At 37.2% G+C, this 24,974-nt stretch overlaps 1 protein-coding gene across 2 annotated transcripts in view; it reads left to right on the forward strand.

The window, feature by feature from the left end:
• Positions 1-24,974, forward strand: part of LOC126917070 (discoidin domain-containing receptor 2-like) — a 140,981-nt gene that overhangs the window by 108,558 nt on the left and 7,449 nt on the right. Inside the window, exons 5-11 of one of the 2 annotated variants that reach the window (XM_050723507.1) lie at positions 3,100-3,247; positions 13,172-13,336; positions 14,789-14,922; positions 16,504-16,711; positions 17,772-17,867; positions 24,039-24,214; positions 24,470-24,641. In XM_050723507.1, coding sequence (XP_050579464.1) covers positions 3,100-3,247; positions 13,172-13,336; positions 14,789-14,922; positions 16,504-16,711; positions 17,772-17,867; positions 24,039-24,214; positions 24,470-24,641 — 1,099 coding nt within the window. The remainder of the gene's footprint in view (positions 1-3,099; positions 3,248-13,171; positions 13,337-14,788; positions 14,923-16,503; positions 16,712-17,771; positions 17,868-24,038; positions 24,215-24,469; positions 24,642-24,974) is intronic. The other variant, XM_050723518.1, reaches the window with a different exon arrangement.

Genomic DNA, 24,974 nt, shown 5'->3' on the forward strand with positions numbered 1-24,974 from the left:
TGTAATTCAAAAAACGATGTATACTGTGATACAATTTAATGATACAAAGTGTCATTAAGAAAAGTGGAAAATGTGAAAGACAGATGGTGGTGTGCGTTGTTAAAATTCCATTTCAAACAATGGTTCATTGGGGAAGAAGAAGTATGATAGAGTAATAAGAAGTCTCGATTTATTTCTCAGTGGAGAAGGAACTTCTTGCTTTGCTGAAACGTTTGGATCTCCTTATTGTGATTCCATCGGGGTCGGCGATTCGAAGACGATTCGAGTCACGGGATTCGCGAACCTTTGCGTTACCTCTAACTGTTCTCGAAGATTGAACCGGAAAGGAGGCAAGTGAGATGCGGCCATCGATAAGTACGTGTACGCTGCAAACCGCGCTCATCGCAATCCTTCTTACAATTTCGAAGTTTCTTTCGGCGCGTTAACCGCCTTTTATGGACAAATCAAAATCTAATGTATTCGCTGTTATTACAAGATGTCTGCTTCGCCGCTGGAATTAGAAAAATTGTTTCTACTAAAAATGTTCCACTTCCGCTTCTGTTGGATGCTATTTAACTGATATTGACGGTTTTGTTAGATTGGCTCGTATCAAACGAAATTACGCATAGTTTTTTTTTTTTCAAATGTCATATATTTAATCAAAGTAATTTCCGCATGACTTAATGCATTTTCACAACAACGAGTCTATATTTTCGCAATAACAAGTTAAGAAATTTCATATTCCAGGTTCATGAGAATTGTCGGCTTTAGATTTTAGAAATTCTTGAAATGGAACTGTAACTTTCCGCTAGACTAATTTATGCATTAAAAAATTTTCTAACAGTATACACGAATCTTTTACTAAATTTGAATTAATGTGAGAAAATCACATAAATATTTTGATTATTCGCTAACTACCGAGGTTTTGATATTTTTATATCTATATCTTCGTAATAATAATGATATGTGATTTACAGTAAACTTTTCTTTCGTGACGTAGTTTATAAGCGACGACAAGATCAATATTGATAAGCGATGTTGATAATCCATCAAATTTAAGATTTTTGAAGAACGATTTCTTCGTGTGTGCGCGCTAAGCTAATGACGCGTTATCCACAATTTTCTAAAAATGTTTAGATCGCTTTTATATCTTTATATCACTTTTTATATCGCTAAAATCTAGAAAAGAATAAAAATGTAACAGTAGCTTGCACGAACGCGACGTACATGCCGATAACAGCGAATATATTTAACATGAAACTCGAGCCACGAGTTATCAGCGATCTCGAACGAATCGTTTCGAGATTCGTGACGATCTAAGTTCATTATTATTTAACGTTATCAATTCGCTAACTGGCTAGAATGCAACTGGAAAAACAAGTTTTCCGATTTCGACCGGATAGAATAAATTTCCAATGTAGCCGTTTCATTTGGTTGATCGTCGAATAATTAAGAGCCGTTCCAGGGGAATCGTCCAATTAAGCAATCTCGGTCGCGATAGGCGGGTTCTACAGCTGCGTCTGTAACGAACGATAATTTATCGCCCGGTGGCGTGTGAAGCAGCCCGTTTCGCGATCCTCGCTCGACGGACACTTCTACGGAGGAAATAGAAATTGGTGTGCACGAGACGAGTCACGTTATTCAGGCCGAATTGTGATTATTCTTCTTTCTCTAGGCTTTAAAGATAGGAAAGAAAAGGGACAGGAAAATTGGACGATATTATCGTTTATTACTTGTCCGTACGAAATGTTGGTAGAGTTTACTATATGGTACGATTATAGTAAAATATAGTACAAATTTGCATTTATATTTTACTGCTAATGATATTCGGCTTTGCCAATTCTTTTTATTTGCGTTATGGATCGAAAGTATTTGGATGCTTGCTTATTTTTAATTTTAAACGTATGACAGGTTACAAATAAAACTTTAATAGTTATAATTTAATATATAAATAATTCTTCGAATAATTTCAAATATATAATCACGAATAATTATGAACAATTAAAGCAAGAAAAATTTCGATCTCTAAATAACATAACCAGTATACTTTAGTTTTAATATTCTGTATATTTTCACATACAGACAAATTTCGTTTGTATGAATTTGCCCATATGTGATAGAAGTGTGATATGTAGTAGAAGTATGTAATAGAAGTAGAGGTTCACGTTCCGATAAGTAGATTCAGTCTACGCGAGTTCATTTAATCAGACGCAGACTAAAATTTCGTTCAAACGAAGAAAGCTTATATAAAAAGTGCTCATATTAAGTGCTACTGCATTACGTACATTATATTATTTTACTATTTTACGCGCTTAAGACTTCCATAAATCCATAACCATTCACAGTCTACTTACTGCAAATCGATCAAAGCATCCAGCTACTTACGAGCAGTAGCCCAACCACGACATCCTGGTTTATTCAAACGATAATTTACACGGCCCGTCCGTGGAGGTGCATTAACCGTGACACTACCTTCGAACAGATGCAATCATGATCTATGTCTAACCACGTGCCCCAGCCTCTAACGCTAAGACTTCTAAGGGTAAGCTGATTGATATTGACATCGATTCGACCATAGGTAGGCCACGCACATCATCGTCCGCTTACAAATCGACTATCAACGCCCCTTACGTGGCTACACCATTATTATCCAACACAAAATTGTTTGGCGAAACGGGTAACTGAATTAATCGTATGGTAGTCACGGAAACTGTTACTCGACGCAAGGACAGGCGGACGCATTAATCGGACGTTGTAATTAAATCAGTTAAATTATTGCAATTAACCTGATAATTATACGGCTACGGTAATATATCGTCGAAAACGTTGTTCCACCAACAAATTTACTTAGGGACAAGCACTGATTAAATGCGTTTTATCGGAAGAATCAATGAATCGACCCCCTGTATTGCCCCCCCCCCATTTTGCTCTGTAATTTGTCCGACGGAAATCGTTCACCGATTAATGGATCGCTTTAATTTACCAGCCGCTTCGACGCGGCCATTAATTAACGCATCCGCCGGTTAAACGTTGGTTAAACAACGTTTAATCGCTACGCAACAGCGAAAAATTAAATTCGAGTCACGGTGTCGCAAGCCGTTTCGCTTGTAACTGTTGCAGGTGTTGACCGGGAACAGCGACACGTCGACCGTGATATCACATCGATTGGTACCACCGATCTTCGCCAGCCAGATTCGTATTTTGCCGCATTCCGAGCACCGGCGCACCGTTTGCCTTCGAATCGAACTGAGAGGTTGCCAGGACACGGGTGAGTGATGTTAATGAATTCAGCATAGGTGTACTGACTACCATCGAACCACGATAATACGCGCACGCTTTACGTAGCGGAAGAATTGTGGTTACGAGATGGATATTCTAACGTTAAGAATTTACGTTTCGAATATGATCGTTGATATTCAAACGGCGAAGACGTAAATTTAATATATTCGAAGTCTTAAGAGTTTACTTTTTGACGTTTAGATTTTAAGTATTCGACACGTGAACATCGGAATTTTCCAATATTTGGAGCGCGGAGATTTAAACTTGAAATATTCCAATTGTAAACGTTTAAGTTACAGATGCATATTTAAAGGTTTAAGCATTCGAATAATAAATTTCCAAATTCTTATTTTATTTATTTCGAGTATTTAAATATTTGAACGTTGAACCATTGAAAACACTGATTTTCAAATATTCGCGTTTCAAAGTTTAAGTATCGAGTTTTAAATACCTAAATCCTAAATATTTAAATATTTCAGTATTCAAATTTCAAATATTCAGAGATTCCGACGACAAAAGCTCCGCACGATAAGACTACAAATCGCGAAAATTCCAGCGCGGGATACGCAAATCGCGGGGACATAAATATCAAAGATTCAGATTTCGACCTAATTCCGTCTACGATGGGGGGTTGGTGGTGGTCTCGAGAACGAAGAAGAATCGTAGCCGATGTGAATTTGCAATTCCACGGTGGAACGTACGATGGAAATACGACGACGACCGGCCGAACAGCCAACGATTAATTTCCAAATTGCAATTTCGTTCAATTTGGCGAGCCGCTGCTGAGACGGCAACGAGTGAATCCGTAACCGGCGTTTGGAGTCCAACTGCGATGCTGGATCCTATTAACGCCGGTAACTGCGTTATACGAGCAAGCTCATCGACTACTGCTCCACCCTTCTGTCTCTCTGTATCACTCTCTACAGGCTACACATTTGTTTTCGATCCACTTCTGCTGCTTAAACGAGTCTAATGGAATCGACCAACTGGGACATTGTTGCAGCCACCGCGAAACACGTACGCGAACACCGACCGCCACTGTCGCCGCGCAATTTCTCGGTTATCCTGAACACGCAACGCGTGTCGACAACTTGCGGAAACTTTCAAGCATCCGTTCTACATTGCGCGACACTGAGAACCTCGCGATTTCTATGAACGCTTCCGTGTCAGAATGAACAAGCAACACGACGATATTGTCTCTAATTCTTGCAATGCAAAGAAGAAAGACAGTGGAAACAGTGGCATTCTGAAACTAGGTTCGGTTCGATGGCACAGAAACGTGAATAAACGAGACGGGACATTGGAAAACATTTCCATTTTAAGACAATCCGGTATTTTTTTTCTTCTTTTTTTTTGGCTTGTGGTATATACGTTGAAACGCGTATCTTGCAAGAAAACGTATGATATGAAACATAAAAATATTTTATAGATAGACTGGGAAATATATTGTTCCTTATAATACAAAATAGGGCTGCGTTATCTCGTAAAATAAAGTTACAGAGTAAAGAATTTTAGAGAGGTAGTATGATTAAAGCTATTAAATAAGACAATGGAAATATTTTTTATTAGCATATAAAATATATGTTTTATCAAAAATCATATTACTTAGATTATATATTTTTATGAAATCAGAGCTATGTTACTTCGAAAACACAAACCCGTTGAGTAAAATTAATTTCAGGAAGATAGCGTCGTCACTAGACTTTATAAAATGAATTTATAAATACTTTCCTCGTAATTTCTCAAATATTTACAATGACTTGCGATAAGAAAAGACCGACTTTCGTCTAAAATGACTTCCATCCAGCTAGATAGGCGATCCGTCACGCTGTGCAGTATGCTCATATTTCCGGAATGAAAACTACCTTCAAAATGGGGCAACGTTTATTTCCTTGTATGCGAGATACGTCGTTTTATAAGAAAACTGAACGAAAGATTCATCATCCTTTTCTCAGCAGTGTTTTGGAAGAATTCTCTTTACCTTCTTAAGGAATGAAAAATGAATCCGTAATTTTACCTACGTGACGAAATGATTGATAAAACGGAAAAAGAAGCTTTATAAATGTGATATCGAGGCGAATGTAAAAGACGTAAAAGAGTATGTCGTAATTAAATGAAGTGTACTCCATTGTGTATTGGCAAAAGAAATACCATGAAGCCGTGGGCAATAACGAATCTACGCGTATCGATTTTTCATTAGCAGGTACGAACAATGACTTGCGAAGTAATTGAAACGATGCGTTTTAAAAATCTCGTCCGAGTGTACGCCGGATGAATACGCAACGAACGCGGGAAATTCGAGATTAATATTTCATAGCGAGGGGGAGCACTATCGGAGAACACGCGGATGGACACTCGCATGCAACGAGCCAGAGTATGCAAAAAACGCAGAAGGGAAACTAATTCTGAATACTTCTTTTTTAAATGGATGGTCCCTCGAATGGAATCAATTGACCCATATTTTTTTATACGCCGCGTATTAATATTTATGGTTGACATATTTATCAGGATTAAATATAATTTTCCAAGGGTGCTGCATTTAATAAAGCGTCGACGGATGGGGCAAAAAAAAAAACATGAAAGGAAGGATGGAGAAAAAGGAAATATGAATACTAATTAAAGCGAGCAATAGCGACGCTGCTATTAGAATACAAGAAGTACCAGGGTAAAGACAAAAAAAAAACTTAGAAAAAGACACAAGAGGGAATCCTGCAACCTAACATAACCATTACTACGGTAGAAAATTAACCGTGTGCTTCTTTGGCTTGGCAATTCTCCGATGATATTCTTTAGCTTTCCGGCGAAAGAATCCTTTCTCTTTTTCTTTTAGTTTTTAAATAAAATATCTGTAAACAAGGCAGAAATCCACCGAGGGCTATTTTTTAACATTTCAATCTAACAGGAAATAATCAAGCTACGTATAACGTTTCCACGTTTCATTTCGCATAATTCGTCTCGTTGCAGTGAGGTTTCGTAATGGCCATACCCTTTTACTCGTCGCGACATTCACGCATGGATATAATGAAATTTCTAACTCTGTTTTCTAATTTACTGAAGTAAAAAGTCAAACGAAGTAGAGTTTCATAACGTTCCGTTAGGTCAGCCTTTTATGTTTTTCCTTTCTTTCCACAATCCTGTTCACCATTCGTTCCTTTTTTATTTCTTTCGTGTTGGTACATATCTCGCGTGCGTATGCGCGTGTTTGCTTTTAATCATAATTTAATTTAACTCAAGCCGCCTGCAGCTGTTAATGGAGAAAAACTTTTCGCGCACGGATTGTTAATTGTTTTCGTCACAGTCTCCGGCTAGCTCGTAGTTTCGTCCCTCGACCGAACATAATAAACGAGAAAGAAGGAAGTTTCAACGGAAAGTTTTTACTTTGCACAGATTTGACAATGTCCAGGATGGTTTGGTTAGAAAATTGAAAATCATTCAACGATCTGGTGACATGAACTTTAGCCGTGGAATTCGCGTATAGTAAAAGAGTTAAAGCTTACCTTCACCTCTAGCTTCTGATATTTTCATCCGCCTGTCATAAAAATCTCTCAATGTCTGCGTTGTTCTTTCGATAACGTATTCTCGACGCGTGCTTGATTTTTGTTATTTTTAAAAATCATTCAAGATGTAAAGTAGAATATTCTGTTTAAAATTTAACTGTTATAAAAATTCAACATAGAAGAAATTATTAATAGCGTAATAAATTTTATTTAATTGACCACCTTTAGCTTCGAAATAGATTTAGTTGCGAATAAAAATGTATATAAATATATTAGAATATTAGAATTCGTAATATATATCTTTAAAAATATTTATGCAAAAAGAATTTATAAGAAAAGTTATGAAAGAAGATATTTCCTTGTATAGAAAGAAGGAAGAAATGATCAAAGATTTGAAATCTTTACACTTTACTAACAAACAATTATCGAAATTGTATATCAATATGTTGTTTAAACTTCTAGACCACGGTGAAACTAACTACGGCGCTTGTGAAATATATTTCGCAACTTTTGCAGCTATTTCTTCCCAAAGTACGTAGTTTACATATAGGAGTTTCAATTTCGATAACTATGGAAGAAGAGATAGTTATTTATTAACTCTGTTTGATGAATAAAGTTTCAGAGGATATCGGAGGTATCGAGTTAGGTTTGGGTCAGGTTCCAGGGAATTTCGGGAATCTCAGAAGTCTGAGAGGACATCGGATGTCGATGGTTTCAGAAGGTTGCAAGAGTTTTAGAGGATATTGGAGAACATGTTGTATCGTAGACTCTAGAGGTTTTAGTTAAGTTTAGGTTAGGCACGTCGTTAGATGAGATTATACAAAACATTCAGGAGGTTCTAATTATTTCAAGGAATATTAAAAATATTTAAAGTTACTGGATGTTTAAGAAGTTTCAAGGAACGTTGTAGAACTCGGGGGAATTTCAAGGAATATCAAAGATGTTGAAAATTATAGAAAGTTTTATGAATCTTGAGAGTTTGGAGAAAGTCTTAAGATATGTATCATAGATTTCTAAAGTTGTATATATATATTTCTTCTTTTCTTTTTTCATAATATTCATGCTATCATTACGATCATAGGAGAAATTAGAACTCGAAATAGGGTAAACTTACATTAAAAAGCTATTGATATACTACCAAATATTCTACGAAAAATCTACACCAAATTCTCCACATCACGTAAGCTTAGAAGTATCGATAACGCTCTATGTGGAACCTAATTCAATTTCAAGAGTACGTTGTTCTCATCATGTTACGTCATGAATAATTCTACCTCGTAGCACGTGTCCGTGAACGAAAGTTCTACCATTTAATACGTGGATCAAATACACAATATCCCATTGATCCTCTCTAAACATTACAACAAATGACTGAATCCAGTTACTTAAATCCTCTATACTATTCATAAAATATACCCGGTCGAATTAGTTATCTAGAATGCTATGACAATTCGAAAAAGGATAGTTATGTACGTATACATTAAAAAGATAATGTCAAAATGAAAAAGTCTTGATAAACGTGGATCGTGTAACACCATAAGAGCACATTACATAAGAAAGTTTCTCCGAATCACAGACATCCAACCAATAGAGTGTTCATTATCATACATAAACGACGCAGAAACTCCGGAATATTGAAGCTCGTCCATTAACAACTGCCTTGCTTATATTTTTAATTTAGAAGAAACAATTTGACGAAACCACTAATAGAATCAACAGAAGCTGTCGGAAATATATCGCTTCTCTGAATTCGAAAATACTATCCATGAAATACTGTCGTACGATATGGGCACATTAACATTATAAATCACATTAAAGAAGAAGAAATATATGATAGTGATATATGTATGAATATATATATATATTCAGTGTTAAGCTGATTTATAATGAAATTTATAATAGAAAAATATCAGAACCTTATTATAGGCTATATGTATATAAGTATATATTTTAGATATATTCTTGCATATTATACATATGTGTTCTATATATTTGTATGCTCTCAGATTTCCCATAAATGTCTTATAGCTTTGATCATATTCTTTCAACGAATGCTACATACTCCCAAAGTTCGATAGAACTTTTCTGAAAGATCCTATTTAATAAAACACATATTATGTATTTTGCGCAGAGAAACGCGACGTGACCTAGCGTAGCAACGCCGCGGTATATCAATATCAGTGTAATGGCCGGCTATTTGCATAAATGATTTTTCTGGGTCGCTAATGTCGAAGAACCGCCAACAGGGCGCGCGAAAACGACGGAAAGGCAGAGGTGGAGGTCGACTCGGAACAGGCGACATGAGAGGTTTCACGCTATAAGAAGCGTTCAGAGCGTGTGAGATCGAGCTGCGGTGGGCGGGAATGTCGGATTTATGAGGGCCGTGCACGACATCTGGTTAAAACAACGTTGCTACCAACCTAGACCGGTGAACACGAAAGATTACTCCCGAAAGCCGGGCTAGTGACTCGGAGAATCAGCTACACACTTTTTTTTATTAATATTCTTCAAGCTCGCTGCATATTTTCTGAATTTTCACTATAATCCTTGCAAGGAACTTGAAGACTCCTTAAACAAGATTTTAGTGGCAGTTCGTTTTTGTATATAACAAATTATTTTTATGTAAAAAGTATACATTATGGTTCCCACTGTCTACACCTCCGAGGTCACTTTAACAATGGGGAAGATTGTTAAATGGAAGGGGCAGTTAATCTGGGATAGTATTTGAGTGTTTGATGAAGATTTGATTAGAATGATTTTAGACGTTTTTTAGATAATTTATGTACATTGTTTTAAATCTCTTACTAAATTGTCGGGTGTTAGAATTTTTATAAAGTTTAGATAACTGATATCTTGCGACATCTCTCATAACATTCTATGAATATGCTTAGTAAGCCTAAGAGCCTCAGCGAAATTGCACCCTTGCATTCCTTGGAAAAAGATCGTCATTTTCATCGAAAAAGAATCAAAGAGAAGAATCAAGCGTTTAATTTAACAAATACCAGTGTATAACGTAGTAAGATGTTTGTAAGTAGTTTGGAATTTTTTAGATTTTTTAGAAGCTTAAAACAGAACCTTTTCCTTGGGAGTTGAACCTTTATACTGTATCAATAACGTTGATGGTATAAAAATTGCTTTTGTATTGTTATCGCCAGTAGACAATGAGAAAGAAACGAAATTGGTAACGTGCTTCTTTCCTAAAGAAAATTTTTTATTCCAAAATAGTTTCACTAAAGAAATATACTTAAGTTGCTAATCTATCGTATTTAAAAAATTTCGAAGTATGACGGGTTAAAAAGCGCCTACAACGCCCCTGAACTCAAAATCCGCACAGTAAGTTTTTCAAGCTGAGACCATATTGCTGATCGTCACGGCATTATAATTAAAGACCCGGACAACCCTGAACTTTGCAAGGTTTCCACAATAACACTAGAACAAAACAACCAAAGAGCAAAAATATCAAATTTTCTCTAAAAAAGTTTCTTATATTCCTATATATATACATATACATACACCTCTACCTAGATTTCAGTGAAAATCTGTCTAGCGAAAATCTGAAATTTGGCGGCAAATTTAATCAAGCCTGGAAGACAACAGGTCTGAACTTTGACGAGGTAGTGGAGAGAAGACGCGTAATCAATGTCTCGTTATTCGTTGCCGAGGAAAAGTGGCTTTTGAAAATGACCCAGACCACGGGGCGGGGCGCAGTGATGGAGGGGAGGATTGATTTCGAAACTTGTTACGAGTGCACTCTTCGCCTTTGAGGGCAACTTCCCTGGAAATTGCTCTAACGACACTCGATGAAACTTCGTAATAATTTGTGTGGCGGCCGGGAGGAGGATTGCTGGCGCAGATTAGATTAGCGGATTGCCGGATTACAGGGCGAAGTCGCGGTAACGGTGGTGTGTACACGGCTTCATGTTAACACGGGATATGTACTTTTAATGTATGCGCCACGGAAGTTGCCGGAGCATCGACACGATGTCTTTAATGGATTTCGCTGGTTGATAAGAAGTTCTGCAAATTATGAGAGTTTTCGCTATACCTATATTTATTTTTGCTATATCTGCACGGTCCACTTGCATGATCGAACTAATATTACCAGTGAAGTTTTACTAGTCGCGAGTCATTAAATATCTTTGCATAATGTTAACAAGATTAGTGATGAAATGAATGATATTTTTTCAAAGTAAATTTTACAAGTTATATCGCTAATTTGTCTATCTTATTTGATGTAAAAATTATGAAATCGTAAAAGGCAAATCTACAATCTACAAATTGCAATTTGCCAATTCGCCAATGTTATTAGTTGGTAAATTATTATCCAACAGCCTTCCGGTATAAAATATTGGACCGTACGATAAATTCCTGTTGATCTTCCACTGGTGTATACATTTCGAAGAATATTATAGAAACTGTTCAAAGAATGTGGAAATATACGTATCTGAATTTTGTAATGAAAGATATTCATCTATGTATATAGAAACAGCCTAAATAAGTTCTTAATTAGGTAGATTTTACATGAAATAAACTATGATATTCGTGTTTATAAATTAAAAGTAAACTCTTGAATAAGATCGAAGAACTGAAAGGATATAATTAAATTTAGAATTCAAACACAAGAAGAAGTATATTCGTATATTTATTTGCGGTAAATTTGAAGCTAAAATATGAATTGGAATGATTGAAGTAAGTAGGTCGTACAGGTCCTCTTATCGTTTAAATCTAATTATAACAGCTACGAAATTGCATCAGGATATGTCGTCTTTATATCTTTAGATATGTCCTTCGATACAGTCTCAGGCAAATTTGGTTAATTGTCGTACACATTTGGCAACAACATGCTGTATTAATATTCAATGTTCCTTAAGTACAAAATTTCATTTAACTACACATTCAGATTTAACAACCACACCCTTCGTCATATTTCTCTTAATTGTTCGATCATTTTCTTCAGATTCTGCATTTTTCTCGTACTGTTTTATCTTTTTTTTTTAAGAACTGTTATTTTCATTCTGACAACGATCCGTAATTTTGATTTGATCAAACTGAACGCGCGATTATTATTATTATGGAAACTGTTAAAAATAGATTAGGCTGTAAAAAAATTGCTACTGCCATTCATCGCAAAAAAATTGCATGATAATTACTAGCCTACTTTTTCCTTACCTAGTTTCAAAACTAATTTTAGTATCATGCATTATCGATGTAAATTTAGTTTAGATCAGAAACAAGGCTAAACTCTAAGATATCTCGTTATAGAATTCTATCATTGTCTATTGTCACAAATGACTAACGATCGTAAACTCAGTCAAACACAGTTCAATCGCGTCGTATAAATATCTCCGTGGGATTTGTATACGGAAAGATTTATACCAAATTTACTCCTAGCCAAAATCGAACGATGTATTTCCTGAAACGAATGCTAAGATTCAATATTTTCTTGGCGCGGCAGGCAACCGGAGACTTGTCCGAAACCCGTTCGACCGCATCGCGTGACACGGTTCGCCGGCCACGAACGTAGACACCGTAAAATATTGAGAGCAGTTAGGCGATTCCAAACACGACACACAGCGAAGTGGTTGCCGTTTTTGTCGTTCATTATTAATTTTCTCGCCACGAATGTCCGACCTCTTGGACACGCTCTCTCGACACTCTCTCCGCCGATCGGAAAGATCAGTCACCCGACGGATTACTTTTCCATCCAACCCGCTGAAAACTTCTTATCTGAATTTTTCTAACGAATTCCCAACATCTATCCATTATTCCTCAACATATCACGTCGACACATCGTCCAACTTTCCTTCTGAAGCTTACCGGAAAAATTTATCACTTTCAACCCCTTCAAAAAGTTAAACGAAATTCAACAACGATTTAACAACCGACGACTATCGAGCAGAAAAGAATAAGTTCATTCTGAAAATACCATTTTCATCGAGTTGGAGATACGTAAACCGTCTACCTAACGAAACGATACAACTGTCAACGCAGCGATTCTTTTCTGTCCCATCTCTCTTCGATGTCTTGGCCTCGCAACCTTCCGACTTTCCTTCCTCGATCCCCTTTACTAAAGAAAGAAATCTACCTCTACTAAACTCTCTAAACTAAAGGAAATCCAACGGTGATCCAACAACCTCGACTATCGAAAAGAAAGAATGTTTCATTCTCCAAGTTTTATTTTCCTCGGGATGAAGGAAGATGAACCGTCTACCTAATGAAACAATGCTGTCGACGCAGCAATTCTTTCTCACCTTCCTGTTGTTTCACCGACGCAACCCCGCAACTTCCTTCCTCGGGGTGCACGAGGCGAGAGCAAAGGAATAACATAAAGTTGGCTGGTTGTTCAACTTTGTTTTAAAAGAGAGGAGCATTGTCGTCACAGTTGTCACCGACGAAACTTCTCCGCGGTGTTTCAGGTGGAGTGGTGAGCTACACGATACCGGAATCCCCGACGGTCGAACTTAGCGACATCTCGTACGACGGTAAAAGGCAGGACAACTTGTTGACCGATGGTCTAGGCCGGCTGATCGATGGAGAGGTCGGCGCGGATAATTACAGGCTGGACATGGGAGATGGAAGAGGTAATCGGTGGGTGGATACATGAAGGGGTGCTAAGTGCCGAAACGGAAGGCATCCAGAAGAGGTTCTCGAGCCTCCGGAGAAATCGACGCAGCACGTTGTCGTTTGAACCGCTTATTTGTCAAGTCGGTTAACTCCACGATACAAAGATTAGAGAAAATTGATGAGATAGTGCGGGATAGGCATCGATCGAAAGTACTTTAGCGCTAGAATTTCAAAAATTTCAGAAAGCGAAGTTAAACGCTTTGGCCCGTGAGCGACTCATTTGCAGTTCATCGAGTTCGAAGATTATACGTCGATTCCATTCGCTATAAAGCAACGATATCGAGTCTCTGAATTACGATGCCGCGCGAGGAACTTTGAACACCCTTTTGCACGTAGCATAGGCAACGAGATACTTTTCGGCGGAAGGACTGATTCTTGAAACTTTGAAACCGGAGTATCGATTGCAGGGGTAAAAGTAACCCGGCGAGAATGATATTTAAAATTTTTAAGCGAACGCCGAAGTAGGGATACTGGAAGAATCAATTCGTTTGCCGAAAAGGAGTACGGTACGTATATGCGTGCAAAGAATTGGGAAGTTAACATTTTTATTGATATTATTAGATTTTGGTTTACTTCTTTGTTATTTCCTGTTTTATTACCAGAGCTTCCTAGCTTAATGATTTTGCAATTTTTCCAATGTTTTTATATCGACTTAATGGTGCTGTAGTTTACTGTATAAATTATTATATTTTCACTGATATGATGTAGTATGTTGAGTAGGTATATGTTTGCTTTGATGTTGCAAAATAATTCGCTAATACAGCGTGACACCCTAAATGTATCGTGTGTTAAATTCTCTAATATCATAGCTACTACTTCTGTCAAGTTCTGAGAATGCCAATTGATTGGATGCAAAAAAAAATATAGAGTGTCAAAAATAGGATAAATAATTCAATAACATAAACCTTGAAAGACGTCTGTGGACTGAAAGAATTTCGACAATAATATACAAAATATTCGACTAATTTAACTTTTTGACTCTCAAAGTTATAAACTTGAACTACGTGTTTTCTATAACTATTCAATCCAAACAGATTCGCACATACTGATAACGACATTTTTAGAGACTGACAAATTGAACTGGTTAAAGTCTGTAAATTATGTTGGAAACCTTTGTCAATCGGTACTTAGCACCTGCTAAAACACACGAAACAGTAGATTACGCGAAGACGACGCTTTACAAAACAGAGAATCGACAGTGGAATGATGGAGGTGGGTCGGAAGGTTGAAGTTCTCGTATCCGGAAGTTACCCCGAACGGAATCAATTCAATTAACGAGAGAAACAATAGATCAATCGCTGCTCAGGCTTTAACTTCGATTCAGGTTAACGAAGTTGCCCACCCAGGGTGTACGGAATGAATTCGTGGTAAATCAATTCCCCGCGAAACAGATACTTTTTCGTTCGCAGGCACCGGATGGGTCGCCTGGATGCGCGACACCTTCGTCGACGATTACGTGGAGCTCGTGTTCGAATTCGAGGTAATCTGGATCTTCGAGGCTGTGCACATCTACACCAATAATTATTTCTCTCGCGACGTGCAGGTGGGTAATCTTTTAATGCACCCATTCCTCTTGCGAATCCACATAAACCACCCCAACGAAAGATAAAACTTTTAATGGCCACCGCTCGTCGTTAGACGGTTGCGATATTTTCCCTGAAACCAGATTACGATGCTGTCCTGCACGCCGATTAAAAGATCGACTTCGGGCATATCGAATTTTATATTAGTTACGATTTCAAATTTTATAACTGCAGTTTTCTGTCATGAAATATTGATCATTATTGGAATTTTAACGTTGGAAGTATCGTAGATACATCTAAAAAGTTGATGCTTTTTAATTAATAAATAACTGTTACATGTTATCACGTTCGTTTCATTTCCTGGAAATATATTTCGTAGTTCGAGATACGTTCGAATCTGTTGGTTAATCAGCGCTTTTGGTTGACAGAGAGCAGTGTTTCTCCTTTTTTCAAGAAAATCTATGTACCCCCCCCCCCCCATAATACACATAATATCAATGGCTTTGTCTATATATGTATTTCTCTTCATTTCTATTTTCATTTCTATTTAATTATTCCATAAGTAAAAATGTTACGCGAATTAATGTATGGTATTAACAATTATCGAATTACAGTAGAAGAAAAATACACTTTCATATATTTTGTACGCACTTGTTCAAAAAAGAAAATTATTCCATACTGTTGTGTGTTCTTCGAAACTAACGAAAAACCTTAATTTTTACTTGGATTCGAAAACATTTCCAATCGTCTTATTTCAAATATTTCTTGGGATCGCCGATAGTTTTGACGATATTCGAATGATCGGTTGAAACAATGAAATCCTATATAAATGAAGATCAAACATTTCTCACCAACGTGACACGAAGGAAATTTTAATCGTCATGCGAATTAAAAAATCGGCTTTAAACTCAACTCGACATATCTTGCACGTTGAAATGTCAATGCGATGCACCGGACGAATCGTTGGTATTTCCTTTCATCTGAATGAAAGGCCTCGCCATTAAAAGTGAGTCGGGGCTTAAGTACCGGTTATTGCTTACACGGTGATTCGAGCGAGTGGTCCATCTACTAACTCCTATTAAACCGTACATTTCTTTCTTCTCCAATGGCTGATCGCTCACCGCGTGAATTTCTCTCGTATAATACATCGCATTGTTACATTATTACACGAGAATTAATGTAGACGGCGTCGTTAATCGAATGATATTTTAACTAACGCTGAAATTGAAACTATAACGCTGACAAGCGTAGAAGCATCGTGATACGAGTTGCCATCCATAGAGAATGCGATTAAATTTATCGAGTTACGCGATGTATTATATCCCCGAATTAATTAACTATCTAATTCTGTGATCGTTATCGTTCCCAACGAAATGTATTGTCTTTCGTTGTAGATTATTGTGCTTATACCGTTCGATTATGTTTGATTAAAATCTCCCGAAAAACATGATATTACGTTATTACGATTTTTTAATTTCAATTCATTGAAACAATTAATAATAGCGAATAAATAATAATAGTTTGTTACAAAATTATATATGACGGAGGAGAACCGACACGTATCGTCGATGCAATCCCATCTTGGATTTTGTATGCTCCAGGTATTCTCGAAGGCGGATGTCTGGTTCAGTGTCGATGACGACACCTATGAGGAGGAACCATTATCTTACTCCTACATACCGGATATCGTGCTGGAGAACGCGAGAAACGTGTCTATAGGGTTACACGAACGTCAAGGACGATTTCTTAAGATACATTTGTATTTCGCTGCCCGATGGATCATGATCAGCGAGGTGACGTTCGAAGGAAGTAAGCCTTTTATCGCCGTCACGCGTTCTTTCATCGATCAGAAACGATCTACAGCCAATATGCCTGCCACTAGGCGTGCTCGTAATCTCTTTTTCTCTCTCTATACTAACACGGTTTTACGTAATTAGAGTGCACTCGTACGACCATTGGACCGTGGTAATAAAAATCGCGGCGACTTTCGAACGTTCGCTTAATTACCATTTCACGGACCGCAACATCTCGTCAGAGCCATTGTTGAATCGATAACGAATAGAGCTGGTAACGACAGCCGGGATTTACCTGTTTTCAACGTGAATCACGGTGGTTTTTTAACTTTCATCGCGCGTTTGTCTCGAATATCTACTCCCTATCTTTCCAATTTCATCGCGCGATCCTAATGGCCATTCGAATTAACGCCGCGATCCGTTGAACCGATGTTCCTGCGGACGTCCCCGCAGGGACCTCGAGCCAATCGTCAAAAAGAAAGAATTTCCCGCGGAAATGAGAGCCAAGATCGAATAGGAAATACGAATAAAGCAACCGATCTGTTAACGGTGCTTGGTAATTCGACGTCGATAAAGTTGAGAAGTCGAGAACAAGATATTGTAATATTAAATTTTGAGAACAAGAGCAGATTTCATTTATGGTTATTATATATAGTTATTTATTATTTATTTATAAATTATTATTTATTTATAAAACCTTTTCGCTCTCGGATATCTTAAAATTACTAATATGTTGCCAACTTGTACCTTATAATACGGTGTTCTTGTAAAAATACGTGGAATCTACCTCTTAAGTAACCAACCCTTAAAATTGATTTTTGCGAACATCTCAGAATCGACGGTTTTTAAATTTACTCGCCTACCAAGCCAATGAGAAATAAAATAAATAAGGAAAATAAAAGGATCGTTACGCATAAATATTACAAACAGCTTAGCTTAAATATCGCGTAATCTTCCGGTGTTCAATGCGAAAGGAATATCGGACGGATCGGAAGGTAGGAAAAAGGCTTTGTTGTCAGGCAGATTAAGCAAGATTTACAACGGTTTAATTAGCAAGACACGTCTTCTTGTTCCAGCGAATCCCTATGAAAATACCACGGAAGAGTCAGCATCCGAGTTCAGTAACCGGGAAATTCCAATGAACCCCGAGGTGGATCTCAACTTGCAAACAAGTAAGTGACTCGACGGTGGCGGCATTTAATTCGTATCAATCTCGAGTTAATTACACCCGGAGCATTCGAAACTTTTCCGTATCTATCTTATCTGGTACGCTAGGCTCGGATATATCAGCTTTCTAAGTTAGATATGTACAGGGTGGATCATAAATGCATGTCCATAACTCAGGAGCTGAATCTTTAGACTGAAACAAGTAAAGAAACGCTTTATGAATGTACACACCTCGGTTTTCTAGCAAAGGACGATCAGAGAAAATGTTCCATTAGATTGTTACTTTTGAAATATAAAACGGATTTGTATGTGGGACATATGTACGGTTCATAAGACGTTTTTTATTTTATCGTAGTGCATGGATTCAGGCTCTGTAATACGAACATACATTTATGACTCACCTTGTACGATCGAATTAAACGAGATCGTTGCATGATCGTTGCATGTAATTTCGGTCAAGGTGAAGAAAAAAGTAATTTTTTCCACTGTGAAAGTACCAAAGAACCAAGTTAAATACGAAGAACGTCTATACGCACGTGTAATACAGTTGTGTAACTTCATCACGCTTAATTATTACCCTTTGTTCTTTACCCTTTAATCGGGCGACTCTTACACTCTGATTAAAATTTGCTCGCTTGGTTGCACTTGGGGTTAAGATACATGTACTAGTAGTGTAGAACAGTTATATCTTCTTACGCCATAATTTGATGCACGGTATTAATATTCGTAAGAGGTACACGGTTAATTGCTCAAAATCTTGAAAGATCCTTAATATATTTTAAGGTAACATTCGTGCAAGGATCTTCGATCGCCCGTGTTGCTAGTTTTACGGTAGCAAATATATTCGTGTTAATAGATTTACAATGCTACTTATACATTAAGTATATTCTTTGGAGAAGTTTGAACATATTACCAATGTGAAAATGAATTGACGTTGTTCATTTATGCTATAGTATTTCAAATACGATTGAAAACTTTTCACGATATTATATGTATTTTAGAAGATCGTAATAATTCTCCGGCAGAAAGAACAATCAAACTCGATTTACAAAGATCCATTAAACCAATCGTTATCTGTATTTTTTTATTATTCCCGAGTTGAATTAGCAGATTAATAATCGAATTACGCGAGGAGAGGTCGTCCCACTTCTTACTCCGGCGCAATCATCCGTTCGGCATCGGTCCGTCAGAAAATCAATTTCCCAATTTGTTCGTCCGATTATACAGCAGAATAAGCCCTCGATCGAGTTTCGTCCTCTTTCACTTTGTGAGTACATAAGGTTTGTCCGACGAAGTAACTTCATTAGCGAAACCAGGCCGCCATTCTTTGCCGAGCGGAGGATACGATTAGAGAGGATTCGCGAGTAACCGTCGGAGAGACGGAGAAACTTGGATAGTTTATAATTCACGTAGCAACTTCGTCGTAACGTAAACAATTAGTCGGATTAAGAGGGTACTCGTTCGAGAAAGGGAGCAAGAACGAGAAAGGGAGATGGGGCTCGCGTCGATCCGGTCTTATTGTTCTAATGAATCGATTTCATCGAGGTAAAAAGCACATCGCGAGCTTTTTCCATGTTCCTGCAAAAGGCTGCTACACGAACAAGAAAGAATATTTAATTTCTTTTTGTTTTAAAAGAATAAAAAATATTTGTATATTAATTGAAGGGCTCGTAACTAGACAGCAGACTTTTTCGTATTTATGGGAAATTTAAAAGCATAAAATTCCATATGATGATCGTAGCAATATGAATTTCGATAAACATTCGCAGTCTATTTGAAATAAAAACGATCCTTGTCAAATTTTCCAATCTTTTAAATAATAATGCATTCCAGTAACCAAGAGCCACGTCGATATTATAACAAGTAATCTATCTTTAGTTATCGTTGGATAAAAATGAAACAGTTCTATAAAGACCTTTGTCGCGAACTCCACAATTTTATGATTTAACTGGATATAATTCTTCTCTGATATAATTACAGATATGGTCATAGAAATCACGTAATGTGGGGAATATCTTTTTAAAAAAATTAAATCTTAAGTTATCGTTTAATGAAAATTAATTGGATTCATGAAAAGCTTTGTCACGAGTTCCATAACTTGGTCAGTTAATTTAACATAACTTTTCTGTAATATAATTACAGATGTATTCTGATATTATGTAACGTTGTGAACACTTTGTTTAAAAAAGTTCTGTTTCAAAAAATCTATGGAACAGAAATAGAATATGCTATTGTTTTTCTAGAAAGACAGAAACGTTGAAAAGAATCGTTCTTGCTATAAGCCCTTCAATTTTTTTATTATCCAATGCGAATGTCGAGATTCCGAGTCGAAGAATAAACCACGTTGTTCCCCTAAAACTGGTTCATCCTTACCGCGTCAGTTATTCTGAAAACTTTAACCATGTCTGAATGCATCCGCTTTAATTCAAGCAGGGGAAAAAGCTGGGTTTTACAGAACCATAACGCGATGAACCACTTTTTTATCCTATGAAAGCTCTTCGCTGCGTATACTTTTTGACGAACCGAAGAATCAAATTTCCAATTATCAGAATGAAATTTCCCATATCGATATCGTTCGGTTCTTCGACTCCCTATTACCCCCTATATCATTCTTTTCCTCTTTTTCGCGATTTTATTTTGAATAAAAATATTTGTCTCCGTGAATGTTATTCGAAGAATATTTTATTAAATATAAAAACATGAAGAAATTATTTTTTAATGACGTAAATTATAAAATTCTCTAACATCGCGTTCCATGTATTATACAAAAGTATAAATGATAAAATAACCACCATTTTTAACATATCAACGACCATTGACGTATTACTACATTTTTTCATAGTTCAAAATCCATACAGATCGATTATATCAGTAACTCTGAAAAAACGATGATTTCTTGTATCTATTTCAATTAATAACGGTAAGTGATACAACATATATCACTGTAAATCAAATTTTTGAAATTCTCGATCGTCTTTTAATTGTAGAACTTTGTGGTTCTGTATAATGTGAGATACCGATAGGATCATTAAAAAAATTATTTTGGATTTTAATAAAATTATTTAAAATCGTTTGAGACGTCGATAAAATTATCTCGGAATTATTTAAGATTTTGATAGAATTATTTAAGAACTATTTGAGATTTCAGTGGCATTACCAGCTACGAATGTGTTAAAGAAAGAAGACAACCAAAGAAATCAAACGTCGCAGGCAAACAGGAAGCGACCAAGACACAGACTTAATTACAGGTCCCTGATGGTCGAAACAGCAAACTCCTCTTCGTTTCCCTGTGTACCGAAAACTCAAAATATTTCCCCTGGACCATCACGAATAAACGAGCAGTTTTCCAGTCGCGCGTGGCTGCGATTATCCAGCCGAAAAAATAAAGGAGCGCATCGTTAGAGCCAGCCATAACGAGACGGGCACGTGTATACGCGAAATCTCGGTTTTTTAACATTTCCCCGCGCAAAGAGACAGAAAGATAACGTGCAAAAACAGGAAAAGGAGATAGACAGCTTTACGTCCAAATACGTGTCGTTCTGAGTCCGAAAACCTGCGTTACTGGCATAACAAAATAAAGAGTTCGTATCCAATTCATGTCGAGATTATCCGCAAGTTACAATGGAATTCATGAAAAATGCACGAGGCACCTTCGGGAAAAATGATTCAATGAAATTGCTATAGAACATTGGAAAGATTGTATTTCAAATTAAAAAAAAAGTGGGTTTTGTATATTTAACTACCAAAGTGATCCAAATGACTAAATTTGTAATTTTTCATTCGTCAATTGAATTCTGAATAATTTTTTCGTAGATTTCGGAGACATCGAGGATTTGAATGGTTTTCCTCTTCTTTTTTTTTTTTTTGTCTTTGTAAAATATATTGACAAGGGATTGTGTCCCCCGTTAAATTATGTATTTTTATTTTGACTTTCTGATACAAGTTTTATATTTTAATCGTCAGTGGTACCTACCAATGTTAAAACGCTAATTGTTACGATGACGAGCTTCATTAAGTTATTCATATGTTATTAAATTAAATTTACCTACACTTGGTAATTATATTTAGTTAAAGAAATATTCTCAAAACACGTGTAACGTGTATTCTGGATATTAAAATACCTTTTAACCGACCGCACAAACGACCGCAAAATTTAACCTCGTTACCCGCTCTCCTGGACAAACATTTTCGCACACTCTTTCAAATAATCCAGTAGTGGATAACACTTCTTCCCTGGGCAAGTTTGCCTTTCCAACAAAAAGACAACGAAGGCAGAAAAAGAGCAGTAACGCTTAATGACTGGATAAAGCGCGGGATTAACAGAGGAGAGCTAGGAGTACATTGACGGAGAAGTTCGTAGCGTCGCGTCGATGTGAAATAAGCAGTTAATCGGACGAAAGTGGAAAATTAGAAAAGAAAGTGGTCCGCTGGTTGGACAGAGATTAGACAAACAGTGACGGAAACGGTTTAATTAGAAGAGAATCTGCCCAAGTGTAATCACGTGTTCCGCAGGCATTACCGTGCACCCCACAAATCCTCTAATTTTCTCGTTGCGTTTCATCCAACCCTTCGAGCCTTGATATCGTTGCAAATAAAACAAAAATCGGACGTACGGTTGCGACATCGTTGAACGTAGCGAAGTAGGAAAACAGCGTAGTATGAAAACGAGGGACCGACCACGTAAACGCAAAAATAAGAAAAAGCAATGGAACTAAAAAAGAAAGAAAAGAGGCGGAAAAATAGAAGGGTGGAAGAAATAGGGAAAAAGGAAACGGGGGAAAGCCAATGGAAGCTAGTACTATCGAAACAATACGAAACGGCGTGCTGTTTATGCCTGTTGATATTATCGTCGAGTGGCGCTCGAAGGGGAAAAAGAAGCAAGATTATCGGAAAAGAAAAGGAGGAGGAAAAAGAAAAATGGTAAGAAAGTCTAAGAATACGTAAGAATGAAAAGTAGACCACGAGGAATAAGACCGAAAAGAAAGGGAACAAAGCGATGGAACAAGATAGAGATGGGGAACAAAAGAAATTAAAAGCCCTCTGGCGTATCCCCCTCCATTTTCCTTTTTTACTTGTTTTTTTTCGAATCGATAGAAAGGGCCGTCATTTAAAGAGTAGATTTTCCGGTTCGAGTCGTCTGGTGTACGGGTCCACGGGGACCTGTGATCCCGAATTAAAGTCGAAATTGCAGGAATACCGAAGCTAGGTATAGAGGTAACTTGGCCATCATTTTACTTTTCTCGAAGAAACTGTGTCGAGGAGCCGGCTGATCGAAGAAAATCGGTCTCCGAGTCTCTGGGCCGAGCTGAGATCTTGATCGCCACGCGAGGCCACTCTCGGCTGGCTTATTTATTTCTCTCGTAAAACCGGCGTCGTGACGCCGCCTCCGTTTTCGTTGTACACGAGCCGCATAGCCGATAAAACAGCTGGCTCAGCCGACATGAAAAATTAGAAGAATGTAACGGCGCATTGTAAAGTCACTTTATCGAGCAACCCGCGCTTCGTCTTTCTCCAACTTCACCTTATTTCTCTTCTCATTCCTCTCCTTCTTCTTATTATTCTTGTTCTCCTTCCTTTTCCTACCTCGTGTTTTTCATCCTCCTCCTTTAGCTTTCTTCCAACTATATAAAGTTTCGCTCTCAGTGAAACGGCGATTAGCCTTTTCCTCCGGTTCGCGATAAAATGTTACGGTTTTTTAAGCGACAGAAAGGGTAAAGAAGGGCATTCCGGGTCGGCTGCGCCCTTTAAGAGCAATAAAACCGTTTCCAGTGGAAAAAGATTCGTCCGTGTCGCGAAAAGGATCGCTTTCACTCCACTAACTCGAATTGCATTCTTCGTTATTCGATTAACCTCCTTTGTGTCGATGGGCTATTCGAATGCTCTCAGTTGTAAACAGTCGTGTATATTTGTTTGTTAGTCGATCTTAAATTTATTAAAACGAAGAACAAACAAAGATTAAGCACTAACTGGATTTTAAAACGATTTTAAATATTCCTTTTCTTCTGTTCTATTTTACTTTTTTATATAAACATATAATTATCGAATTGAAAGCATCGTGATTTATACATCGATCAATATGGAGGAATGATTCGATTCATTCCTTATGCGAAAAGAAATAAAGATACAGAGAGTATGGTTGGCGACCGTTCTCCATTAAAGCGAAACATTTGGCATAGTTACAGCAGCGGGAGAGGGTCAGGAATATTTAGAGGTACTAATAGGTGTTCTGACTGCCATTATCCTACTTCTTCTGCTGGTGTTCGTCATTATTCTACTTCTGAATCGACGGCAAAAACTTCAGAGTTCGCCGACCGTTCTGAAAAATCCATTTGGATTCGCCATAAACATGAAGGTAAGAGCCAGCTCATAAATATGCCGAAACTTTTCCAGAACGATAAGACGGATTTTAATTTGTCATTAAAAGTCTCCAAACTTTGTCATCTGTAGTATATACCAGTCAACACGAGCGGGTTTCGTTCGAAACGAGAAATAGAAAAGTACTCCATTAACGAATATAACTGTACGCGATGTAGAAATTATATTTGGCTAATATGGCAGGCTTTTCTGTATACTTTCGATCGATACAAACAATTCGAACGGTTTACAGGGACTCCTACTAAATTTAACTCCCGGTGGAATGCTGACAGAGACTGCCAATCACGTATCGCCGGACATGCCAGAGGACGGAAGCATGCACGAGTCTTTGACAATGGAACAATTCAATTCACCCCTTGTCAGCCCACAATATAAATCTACGTACGCGATAGTGGCCACTTCCGGTGAGTTTTATAACACGAAATCCTTCGCTTCTTGCTTTCGAGGAACGCAGATAAAATTTTCCCCCTTCGCAACACACGTGGCCATTGAAGCTTGAATCGAGTAATTTACTTTATTACCTTTCTTCAATTTTGAAGGTACACAACATCGTACAAAAGCCTCACTGCAAAACTATTGCAAGATATACGTTACTTGTTTTATAATGGCAAGTAAATATATTTATAGAAAATGTTTTCACGTGGAAACTTTTAGATATTTTTACATAGGCTGGGTAATTTATGGTTTTCCCTTATTTACAATCTCTTTTTTTTTTTTAATGCTACGTTAAATGGTAT

Source organism: Bombus affinis, chromosome 1 (genome assembly GCF_024516045.1).
Source record: "Bombus affinis isolate iyBomAffi1 chromosome 1, iyBomAffi1.2, whole genome shotgun sequence".
NCBI classification, from domain to species: Eukaryota; Metazoa; Arthropoda; class Insecta; order Hymenoptera; family Apidae; genus Bombus; species Bombus affinis.